The sequence below is a fragment of the Oncorhynchus masou genome, chromosome 32 (assembly GCF_036934945.1).
Source record: "Oncorhynchus masou masou isolate Uvic2021 chromosome 32, UVic_Omas_1.1, whole genome shotgun sequence".
NCBI lineage: Eukaryota > Metazoa > Chordata > Actinopteri > Salmoniformes > Salmonidae > Oncorhynchus > Oncorhynchus masou.
Genome location: NC_088243.1, coordinates 54,597,780 through 54,610,460, shown reverse-complemented (window position 1 = coordinate 54,610,460; position 12,681 = coordinate 54,597,780). Strand labels below are relative to the sequence as shown.

General features: G+C 40.4%; 1 protein-coding gene across 3 annotated transcripts in view; it reads left to right on the top strand.

Annotated features, from left to right (window-relative positions):
• The first annotated feature begins 4,000 nt into the window (after window positions 1–4,000).
• The window catches only part of LOC135526217 (mitogen-activated protein kinase 9-like), a 30,382-nt gene continuing 21,701 nt past the window's right edge, over window positions 4,001–12,681 (top strand). For 2 of the 3 annotated variants that reach the window (XM_064954390.1, XM_064954388.1), the window contains exons 1-3: window positions 4,001–4,217; window positions 11,913–12,082; window positions 12,368–12,497. In XM_064954390.1, the coding sequence (XP_064810462.1) occupies window positions 11,967–12,082; window positions 12,368–12,497 (246 nt within the window). In that variant the 5' untranslated portion in view covers window positions 4,001–4,217; window positions 11,913–11,966. Of the gene's footprint in view, window positions 4,218–4,248; window positions 4,344–11,912; window positions 12,083–12,367; window positions 12,498–12,681 lie in introns of those variants that run through there. The other variant, XM_064954389.1, reaches the window with a different exon arrangement.

Here is a 12,681-nt window from a genome sequence, read left to right as displayed (position 1 = left end):
AAATACCGGGAATAAACTGTATTCAACTCTATAGGAAACACACCACTAGCTAGGTTTCCATTCAATTGGAGACAGATTTTCATGTAAATATTAAAGGATCTGCATAAAGAAAATATGCAAATTTCTCCACTGGTGGTGGGTTTCCACCAAACTGACTTGTTGCAGATACAAATCAGTGCGTGATGACTTGTACACAACATGTACTTTTCTGCTTACGGGGCTGTAGTGGAGCCGGTCGAGAGCTTAAAGTTCCTTGGTGTCCAAATCACTAAGGACCTATCATGGTCCAAACACACCAAGACAATCGTGAAGAGGGCATGACAATGCCTATTCCCCCTCAGGAGGCTGAAAAGATTTGGCATGGGACCTGAGATCCTCAAAAAGTTATATTGCTGCACCATCGAAAGCATGGTTGCATCACCGCTTGGTATGGAAACTGTCACGACCCTCGTATGAATAATTGGACCAGGGCGCAGTGTGAGTAGAGTTCCACATTTTAATGATAGTGAAACTTCCAAAACAATAAAGATATATCGATCGTGAAATACATAGGCACTCACACAAAACAATATCCCACATAGCAGGTGGGAAAAAGGACACACTAAGAATGATCCTCAATTAGAGGCAACGATTATCAGCTGCCTCCAATTGGGAACCATACACACACACCAACATAGAAATACAATACCCAGAAACCCCCCCTAGTCACACCCCGACCCACTACACCACAGAGAACCCCGAGGGCTCTCCATGGTCAGGGCGTGACAGAAACTGCTTGGCATCCGACTGCAATGTGCTACAGAGGGTAGCGCATATAGCCTAGTACATCACTGTGGCCAAGCTTCCTGCCATCCAAGACCTACATACCAGGCGGTGTCAGAGGAAGGCCCTAAAAATTGTCAAGGACTACTGCCACCCAAGTCATAGACTGTTCTCTCTGCTACCGCACGGCAAGCAGTACCGGAGCGTCTATCTGTGACCAAAAGGCACCTGAACAGCTTCTATCCCCAAGCCATAAGACTGCTGAACGGTTAATCAAATGGCTACTCAGACTATTTGCATTGACGCCCTTATTTTATTATTATTTATATTTTTTGCTCCGACTCTATTGCACAGGTCGATGTATACTCACTGGACTCTAACCACACACTCACACATACTACACTGACACTCCAACACACACACAAACAGATAAACACACAAAACACATGCACACATGCATATTGATGCCACACACACACACACATGCATACGTTCACATTCCTTCACACTCTTCAAAGTTCCATGTTGCAGCTACTCTGTTTATTGGGGCAGGGTGGCCTAGCGGTTAGAGCGTTCAAACCCCCGAGCTGACAAGGTACAAATCTGTCGTTCTGCCCTTGAACAGGCAGTTAACCCACTGTTCCCAGGCCGTCATTGAAAATAAGAATTTGTTCTTAACTGACTTGCCTGGTTAAATAAAGGTAAAATTAAAAATAATAATTAAAACTCTGCTTATTAACTATGCATAGTCACTTTACCCATACCTTCATGTACATATTACCTCAATTACCTTGACTAACCCATTGACTGACTACCGGTACCCATTGTATGCATCATTGTTATTTTATTGTGTTACTATTCTTCCTTTAGCTTATTTAGCTAAATGTTCTTACTTACTTTTTTAATACTCGGCATTGTTGGCTAAGGACTCTTAAGTAAGATAATATCTACCTACACCTGTTGCCTTCGGCACATGTGACAAATACTATTTTATTTTATTCTTATGCCATTTGATGAATGAAAATAGACATCTGTTACAAAACACCAAAAAGTGTGCCTAACGACATACAACAATTACCATTGATTAGGCCTACAATAATTGATGCGTCTTGCTGAAGAATGTGCCTTTTTTGTAGCCTGAAAAATATGGACACCTGAAATGGGGCTGAAACTGTCCCGGGAAAAAGGTGATGGTCACCCGAACACACTGTCAATTTACTAGACTAGGCTACAATGTGCATTACCACGAACTTCCAATAGGCCTACCGGTAGCCAGTGATGTAGTTGTAAAAAAAAAAAAAAAAAAGTGGCTAAATTCTGATCCCCATTACGCTCCCTATACTTTCAATGCATTTTTCTGAAAAAGGTGGGAAAACTGTTTACCCTCCACTAGGTCTACACCAAGATAACCTACCCTCTCAGCCGAGGCAATTTTACACACACGAACACACGCAGAACAGGTAGCCTACTTTCAATATATTACATGAGTTTAATTAAAAAACATATTCATCACCCTAGTTCATGAGTTGTCACAGATCATGTGACATAAAAAAGCTACATTTCATCCATTACATTAATGACATTCATTTGTGTTATTTGTCATTATTAAGCATTTATAAAAATGCAATGTAAGTGTACCGTAAGTGTAACTATGTGTGTGTATCATTTAATTATGCTTCGCCATATAACAGTTTTCATGGGCACACAAATCCCAAATGATGTAGGCCTATGCCATTGCCAAATCAAATGTCAAATCACCTTCTAGATCTGCTGTCATTATAGTATACTTGTTGGATGGATTGGATGAGAATTGGTGTCTAGCTGTAGGCTAGGGGTCTAGTGATATTGTTGACCTCATCAGCTGATCCAGGTAAGAAAACAAATATTGATAAAAAATAATAAAGGTAAATAAATGGCGTACTACTTTTGGCCAAGGATGTCAGGGAGAACCAGCTGTGCACTTGAAAAAACAAAGTAATGAGAGCTCTAAACAGCTGACTGACAAAAGCAAACAATGATAAATCAATGGATAAATCTAATGCATTAGAATAAAGGCATAGGTACATTTTTTAATCAAGAATGTATGGCAAACAAATGGCGGAAACGAGGAAGTACAAAGTAAAATCTTACGCATAAAGGAGCTTTGGCTAAGGCCGAAATTCAGCACTACTGAGTGGACAGCACTGCCACGTAGAAATAAATGGATTAAACCATAACAGAGAAATGGGGTGTTATTTTCATTTGGGAGCTTTTATTTTCATATTTACCAGCTTCATATTTACCACTGTAAAACAGATTTACCATTACATTTTAAAGAAAGACGAGAATGGTTAAATATATACACACTTTTGTTGCATTTATGGGAGCTAAAGTCTTATTCCCCCGTAATTCGCACCGAATCTACCGATAGTTTTGTCACAACTGTTAAATAGAAAATGTGCCGACTCTGGTCTTGGCACATTTACAGATACAGTGTGGGTAGGCAAGTTTACACGATGAGACTATGTATGAGAGCGAGAATGTTTTTATTTGTCAAAACGTCAGTCAAGCATCGATGATCATGTCACCAGAATAAGATCCTCGATATATATTGGAAAGGAGCAGCAAGCTCATACCATGCACTTTCACCACCCTGTGAAGTTCATCTTAATTGATTTCCTGTAGCCTAATTTAAACTGCATGGTTTCCCGAGACATAGCATCACGTGACTCCAAGTTTACTTCGATATGATGGTTGTTATATCAATACTTGGGCATAAAGGCCTTTCCATCGCCATTTCTCGCATAATACATTTTACCGATACAAAAAGATGCCACCATGTAGACATGTAGAACGAGCAAATTATCTTGTCTGCATTTATTAAATTGTACCAAAACTTCCTGTTTCCATTTTTTTAATACGGTATGACTTTACTCTCATAAAAACTGTGGCTGGAAACGTGGTTACTGGTGGGAAAATATTTTCTTTATGCGGATTTAGAATATTCGCTTAAAATATGTCGCCAATTTAATGGAAACATATGTAAATGTTTCTTTCGACAATAAAAAAAAGTTTGCCACAAACTTTCAGGAGTCCAACGTGAAACAACGTGATTACGTCATTCACTTGTTGTGCTGAGTCTACTGCCGCGTTCACGTTCTAGTCGGAACTAGGATACACAGACATTTCCGACTTGCGGCACGTGTTTAACTACAACCAATTAGCAAGTCGGACATTTCCGAGTTTCTTCGTTTCGACAAGCACTTGAACCCTGACATACCCTCCTCCGCCTCTGATAGTGCAGGAGTTTGTCATTTTGGTTTCAAACTCTGGAAGCATTTTCACATTTCTATTGGCAATTAAGAAAACTGATCTTCACAACTTTACTTAATTCCCGATATTCCCAACAAGGGAGAGGAGCTGGTATCTCGTCATTTCCATGCATGGGAGTGACATAGGAGAAGCGAAGGGAGAAGGTAGGTGTCGTATGATTCTGCCCGCTGTCCGTCCTTTTTCCATTCCTGCTACTGCATTGTCTGCTCGGAGTGATAGAAACGGAAGAGCCAGGGCCTTGGCGAATAATAAGTGGCACACCAGAAAACGTGAGTTTTATCAAACCTCTGACGATTGACATTATGGTAGGGTATAGTGGATTGCCGATGGTATGCGGTGTCATAAACCGGGGGTCGATGAGAAGATGGGCGATGACTTCATCTTTCAATCAACCGGGTTGTGCCAGTTTACCAGCTAGGAATTGAATGGGAACGAAATAGCGGGGTTAACGCTTGGGGGAAGTAGGCTATGCTATAGGGCGTTTCAGTGTTTCCGTACGATCTCCCATTTAATCGCTTATTTTTTGTCTGAAGTCAATTTAGTAACCTACATGGAATGAGATTACATTATTCACGCTTTCTTGAGCCAAATCAATGACTGCATTTGAGGTTCATTCATTTGTACTTTTTAAAAGATTGTCGTTTTCCACTTGCTTTAGGTTCTGAATGATGCAATATCGTGCGTGTGTGTGGTGTTTTTTAATGTATTTATTATTGAGAGAAGCCATAGCTTTAATTTCTTCTCTCAGGAGAGTATCATAGACTGAACAAAAATATAAAAGTAACATGTGAAGTGTTGGTCCCATGTTTCATTAGCTGAAATAAAAGATCCCAGAAATGTTCCATATGCATGAAAAGCTTATTTCTCTCAAAAAAATGCACTAACTTGTTTACATCACTCTTAGTAAGCATTTCACCTTTGCCAAATTAATCCATCCACCTGACAGGTCTGGCACGTCAAGAAGCTGATGAAACGGCATGATTGTTACACAGGTGCACCTTGTACTGGGGACAATAAAAGGTCCCTTTTAAAATGTGCAGTTGTCTTGCATAACACTAGGGAGAGTGCAATTGGCATACTGACTGGAGGAATGTCCACCAGAGCTGTTGCCAAATAATTTAATGTTAATTTCTCTACCATTAGCCGCCTCCAATGTCGTTTTTAGCGAATTTGTCAGTAAGTCCAACCGGCCTCAGAACCGCAGGCCACATGTAACCACGCCAGCCCAGGATACTCTGGCTTAGACTTACTGACAAAACTGTGTGTTTGCACAACTGAAGAAGTACAGCAGAAACTGTCTCGGGGAAGCTGATATGCATGCTCTGCGTCCTCACCAGGGTCTTGACTAGAGGTCGACCGATTATGGTTTTTCAACGCCGATACCGATTTATTGAAGGACCACAAAAAGCCGATACCGATTAATCGGACGATAAAAAAAAGTTTTATTTATTTGTAATAATGACAATTACAACAATACTGAATGAACACTTATTTTAACTTAATATAATACATCAATAAAATCAATTTAGCCTCAAATACAAAAACAAAGTCTTGGAGAAGAAAGTAAAAGTGCAATATGTGCCATGTAAGAAAGCTAACGTTAAAGTTCCTTGCTCAGAACATGAGAACATATGAACATATGGTGGTTCTTTTTAACATGAGTCTTCAATATTCCCAGGTAAGAAGTTTTAGGTTGTAGTTATTATAGGAATTATAGGACTATTTCTCAAGACCATTTGTATTTCATTAACCTTAGACTATTGGATGTTCTTATAGGCACTTTAGTATTGCCAGTGTAACAGTAGCTTCCATCTCTCTCCTCGCTCCTACCTGGGCTCGAACCAGGAACACATCGACAACAGCCACCCTCGAAGCAGCGTTACCCATGCAGAGCAAGGGGAACAACCACTCCAAGTCTCAGAGCGATTGATGTTTGAAACGCTATTAGCGCGCACCCCACTAACTAGCTAGCCATTTCACATTGGTTACACCAGCCTAATCTCGGGAGTTGATAGGCTTGAAGTCATAAACAGCTGCTAGCAAACGCACACACGTGCTGTTTGAATGAATGCTTGCGAGCCTGCTGGTGCCTACCATCGCTCAGTCAGACTGCTCTATCAAATCGTAGACTTAGTTATAACATGATAACACACAGAAATACTAGCCTGTGGTCATTAATATGGTCTTATCCGGAAACTATCATCTCGAAAACAAGACATGTATTATTTCAGTGAAATACGGAACCGTTTCGTATTTTATCTAACGGGTGGCATCCATCAGTCTAAATATTGCTGTTACATTGCGTATCCTTCAATGTTATGTCATAATTACGGACAATTCTGGCAAATTAGGCGGCCCAAACTGTTGCATATACACTGACTGCGTGCAATGAATGCAAGAAAAGTGACACAATTTCACCTGGTTAATATTGCCTGCTCATCTGGATTTCTTTTAGCTAAATATGCAGGTTTAAAAATGTATACTTCTGTGTAATTGATTTTAAGAAAGGCATTGGTGTTTATGGTTAGGTACACATTGGAGCAATGATATGCACCGCATTGATAATCACTAGTTATAACTACACATGGTTGATGATATTACTAGTTTATCTAGCGTGTCCTGCCTTGCATATAATCGATGCAGTGCGCATTCGAGAAAAAGGACTGTCGTTACTCCAACGCGTACCTAACCATAAACACCAATGCCTTTCTTAAAATCAATACACAGAAGTATATATTTTTAAACCTGCATATTTACCTAAAAGAAATCCAGGTTAGCAGGCAATATTAACCAGGTGAAATTGTGTCACTTCTCTTGCGTTCATTGCACGCAGAGTCAGTGTATATGCAACAGTTTGGGCGCCTGGCTCATTGCGCCAATTTGCCCGAATTTTACGTAATTATGACATAACATTGAAGGTTGTGTAATGTAACAGGAATATTTAGACTGATTGATGCCACCTGTTAGATAAAATACGGAACGGTTCCGTATTTCACTGAAAGAATAAACGTCTTGTTTTCGAGATGATAGTTTCCGGATTCGACCATATTAATGACCAAAGGCTCACATTTCTGTGTGTTATTATGTTATAATTAAGTCTATGATTTGATAGAGCAGTCTGACTGAGTGATGGTAGGCACCAGCAGGCTCATAAGCATTCATTCAAACAGTACTTTTGTGCGTTTTGCCAGCAGCTCTGCTGTTTATGACTTCAAGCCTATCAGCTCCAGAGATTAGGCTGGTGTAACGATGTGATGTAAAATTGCTAAATAGTTAGTAGGGTGCGCGCTAATAGCGTTTCAAACGTTACTCGCTCTGAGATTTGGAGCTGGTGTTCCTCTTGCTCTGCATGGGTAACGCTGCTTCGAGGTTGGCTGTTGTCGATGTGTTCCTTGTTCGAGCCCAGGGAGGAGCGAGGAGAAGGACGGAAGCTATAGTGTTACACTGGCAATACTAAAGTACCTATAAGAACATCCAATAGTCAAAGGTATATGAAATAGTCCTATAATTCCTATAATAACTACAACCTAAAACAATTTACCTGGGAATATTGAAGACTCATGTTAAAAGGAACCACCAGCTTTTATATGTTCTCATGTTCTGAGCAAGGAACTTAAACGTTAGCTTTCTTACATAGCACATATTGCACTTTTACTTTCTTCTCCAACACTTTGTTTTTGCATTATTTAACCCATATTGAACATGTTTCATTATTTATTTGAGGCTAAATTGATTTTATTGATGTATTATATTAAGTTAGAATAAGTGTTAATTCAGTATTGTTGTAATTGTCATTATTACAAATATATGGTAAAAATTGGCCGATTAATCGGTATCGGCTTTTTTTTGTCCTCCAATAATCGGCATCGGCGTTGAAAAATCATAATCGGTCGACCTCTACTCCTTTTTATAAGACTCTCTCTCCATACAGATAAGCACTGCCTTTGTGTGTGTTGCTGTATTATAATCTGATATTCCAGGCAGTTGGCTCCAGGGAGCCGCATCACATCCTTCCCCAGGGGTCCCTGTGTGTCACACAGGGCTAGCTGTGAAGATACTCATGCTCACACAGGATATGTGTTTATACTCTGTCTAAAACTAACGCTGTTCACATAATAGTTTAGTGAGTGGTCTAGTCTATAGTAAATCAGTGCCAACCCATAATTTAAGTATGATTTTAATGCGACTGATACCTCCTTAGTAGTCTTTGTTGCTTTCAAATGACTTTCCCTTTTAAGAGACATTAGAAGACAAATTAATATAGCCAATTTACCAACATCTATTGCAGGAAAAAACTATGTTAGAGTTTACATAGCGGGCCAGAAATTGATGTTGCATTTCCTTTATGGGTTGGTTATGTTAGGCTTCTTCCAACCCATTGCTTTCTATAGATAACTTAATCATATTATCTTTACATTAACCCATAAAAGTAAGCCGGGGATGGGGGGCACAGACCTACTCGTTACAGGTATTTTGTTTCTATATTTTTAAAATGTTCTACATTGTAGACATCAACTATGAAATGACACATGGAATTTTTATTTAAATGTTTTATTTCACCTTTATTTAACCTAGTTGAGAACAAGTTCTCATTTGCAACTGTGACCTGGCCAAGATAAAGCATAGCAGTGTGAACAGACAACAACACAGAGTTACACATGGAGTAAACAATAAATAAGTCAATATCATAGTAGGAAAAAAAATAATCTATATACATTGTGTGCAAAAGGCATGAGGAGGTAGGCAATAAATAGGCCATAGGAGTGAATAATTACAATTTAGCAGATTAACACTAGTGATAAATGATCAGATGAACATTTGCAGGTAGAGATACTGGTGTGCAAAAGAGCAGAAAAGTAAGTAAAATAAAAACAATGTGGGGATGAGGTAGGTAAATTGGGTGGGCTATATACCGATGGACTATGTACAGCTGCAGCGATCGGTTAGCTGCTCAGATAGCAGATGTTTAAAGTTGGTGAGGGAGATAAAAGACTCCAACTTCAGAGATTTTTGCAATTCGTTCCAGTCGCAGGCAGCAGAGAACTGGAAAGAAAGGCGGCCAAATGAGGTTTTGGTTTTAGGGATGATCAGTGAGATACACCTGCTGGAGCTCGTGCTACGGGTGGGTGTTGCCATCGTGACCAGTGAACTGAGATAAGGCGGAGCTTTACCTAGCATATACTTGTAGATGACCTGGAGCCAGTGGGTCTGGCGACGAACATGTAGCGAAGGCCAGCTGACTAGAGCATACAGGTCGCAGTGGTGGGTGGTATAAGGTGCTTTAGTAACAAAATGGATGGCACTGTGATAAACTGCATCCAGTTTGCTGAGTAGAGTATTGGAAGCTATTTTGTAGATGACATCATCGAAGTCGAGGATCGGTAGGATAGTCAGTTTTACTAGGGTCATTTTTCCGGCGTGAGTGAAGGAGGCTTTGTTGCGAAATAGAAAGCCGACTCTAGATTTGATTTTGGATTGGAGATGTTTGATATGAGTCTGGAAGGTGAGTTTGCAGTCTAGCCAGACACCTAGGTACTTATAAATGTCCACATATTCTAGGTCGGAACCATCCAGGGTGGTGATGCTAGTCGGGCGTGCGAGTGCAGGCAGCGAACGGTTGAAAAGCATGCATTTGGTTTTACTAGCGTTTTAAGAGCAGTTGGAGGCCATTGAAGGAGTGTTGTATGGCATTGAAGCTCTTTTGGAGGTTAGATAGCACAGTAATAATCTTGTAGTAATGAAAATATATTTGATTATTCTTCAAAGTAGCCATCCTTTGCCTTGATGACAGCTTGGCATTCTCTCAACCAGCTTCATGAAGTAGTCAATTGGAATGCATTTCAATTAACAGGTGTGCCTTGTTAGTTTGTGAAATGTCTTAATTTCCTTATTGCGTTTGAGCCAATCAGTTGTGTTTTGACAAGGTCGGGGAGGTATAAAGAAGATAGACACGTCCATATTATGTCAAGAACAGCTCAAATAAATGTTTGAATTGCAGAAAAGCCAAGACTACTTAAGGACACCAATAAGAAGAGACTTGCTTGGGCCAAGGAACACGAGCACAATCCTTTGGTCTGATGAGTCCAAATTTGAGATGTTAGGTTCCAACCGCCGTGTCTTTGTGAGACGCAGAGTACTGACAGTGGCGCGTATGATCTACGCATGTGTGGTTCCCACTGTGAAGCATGGAGGTGTGGGGGTGCTTTGCTGGTGACACTGTCAGTGAGTTATTTAGAATTCAAGGCACACTTAACCAGCATGGCTACCACAGCATCTAAATTGGGTTGAGGTCGGGTGATATGATGCAGCACTCCATCACTCTCCATTGTGTTGTGTGGCTTTTTTGGTGTCCCCCATAGTGGCTTTTTGGTGTCCCCCATCACAAGGTGCACTTGTGTAATGATCATGCTGTTTAATCAGCTTCTTGACATGCCATACCTGTCAGGTGGATGGATTATCTTGGCGAAGGAGAAATGCTCACTAATGGGGACGTAAACAAATTAGGGCACACAATTTGAGAGAAATAAGCTTCTTGTGTATGTGGACATTTTCTGTGATCTTAAATTCAACTCCTGAAACATGGGACCGACACGTCAACGGTGACAAAGATTTTTATTTATTTATTTTATTCAAAAGTATCTGTCACCTGATTACAATATTTTAGCTGGTAACTTAACTAGTTAAAAAAATATATATATATATATATATCTGTTACATGTAATGGATTCCACGTAAATCCGTTTCTCCCTAACCTTGTATGTGCGCACGCACAACTACTGTGGTTTCACATGCGATTATAGATGCATGACATGAGTGCATGTCTTTTCCATGTGTACCTCTGTGTTTAGTGTCATTGTCTGTGTCATTGTCATTTATTGTGTTTAAAAAATATTAAAAAATATAAAGGGATACGATTTCCCCTGTATCTTGCCTTCTTGCTTTTGGCAATTTGCCTGTAATGTAGCCGAGTCCAATTCACCTGTGGGGATTTGTCATGGTGCCCACACACTGCTACAACAGTGTGGGCATCTGCAATCACACACACACTGACACAAACATGCCTCCCCCCACATACACAGCCAGTAATAACATTCCTCTTTCTTCCTGCCAGAAGCATCAGCTACAGCATGCCCACACATTATCTCTGAGGTCCTGAAACACAGACCACGCTAACAGGCAGATTTTCATCAGCATAGATGAACTGTTTTGTCAGTTTGTGTATACGTGTTTTAATTTTTTTTTAAATAAAATACATTTTTTAAAGATGCACTATGCAGAAATTGATCCGCCTTTCCTGGTTGCTAAAATTTCAGTTTGACAAAACAAGCAAGTATAATAGAGAGAATGATTGTACCATCTAAACCATTGTGAAATATATTTCCCATAACCAAAAATATTATTTTTTCAGCTGCTTTATACCGGTGTTCAAAAGTACAAGACGCAAAAACGAAGCATAGAAATAGCGCACATGTTTTCAATGCGAATTACATTTCTATGTGAATTTGGTCAGGTCGCCCCAAACATGTATGTGTCAAGCTGCATGTGTTTTGCCAGAGGTTGTTGTAAGGGAGTAATGTTGTGTAACTGGGTGAGAGCAGGCACAGCAGTGTTGTTTAGACTACGGCCCTAGGCGCTCTCAATCTGTCAGCTAGCCTCTCACTGCTTCTGTCCTCTTATACTGCATTTAAACACACACACACACACACACACAGACCACTCACACACTCTGTTTAGATTAACAGGTCTTGGATGGCTGGAAGGATGCTTTGCAAATTTCAGACATATATTATGAATTATATTAAGACAAGTCCTACTATATCGATCTCTGTGTCTCCTAGACTGGTTCCGGCCCCTGAGGCAGCACAGAGGCCCCTGACTGAGACGGCAGCAGTATGAGTGTGGATGAGGGCCAGTTCTACAGTGTGCAGGTGGGAGACTCCACCTTCACTGTTCTGAAGCGCTACCAGGAGCTCAGGGCCATCGGCTCCGGGGCACAGGGCATTGTCTGGTAAGACAACCGTTATGTAGGCAAACAATATGCCCTCTAATAAGTGAAAGTTTCACTTGTTTATACGAGTCAAATCCTCTCGTATCTCCACAAGTGCATTCCATTTGGGATTGGGCCATAGGTTGGGTAGTCCTAGAACTAGGCTAGCTACTGTTTACTGTTCTCTATTCTACAAGAATGAAAGGTTCCATGAGTATGTCTCTTAGCCTTGCGCTGTCATGAGTCATGGCACATATTTTTCTCTCCATCCTCCCTTTACCCCCTTCCCCCTCCCACCCTCTCCAGCTCTGCTCTAGACTCAGTGTTAGGTTTTCCCGTGGCAGTAAAGAAGCTGTGTCGGCCATTCCAGAACCAGACTCATGCCAAGCGGGCCTACCGGGAACTGGTGCTGCTCAAATGTGTCAACCACAAAAACGTATGGCACCCGATTTTTAACAAGCTACTGTTTGAAAGCCCTCTGCCCTGTCTATTGAGCTGATTGTCTATTTTAAGCTGACATATGATGCAAAAAATAATGACCTAATAGATACAATATAGTAACCATCAGTAATACCTTGATATTACGTTTCATTACCTGTTAATAACCTATATTCTTTTAA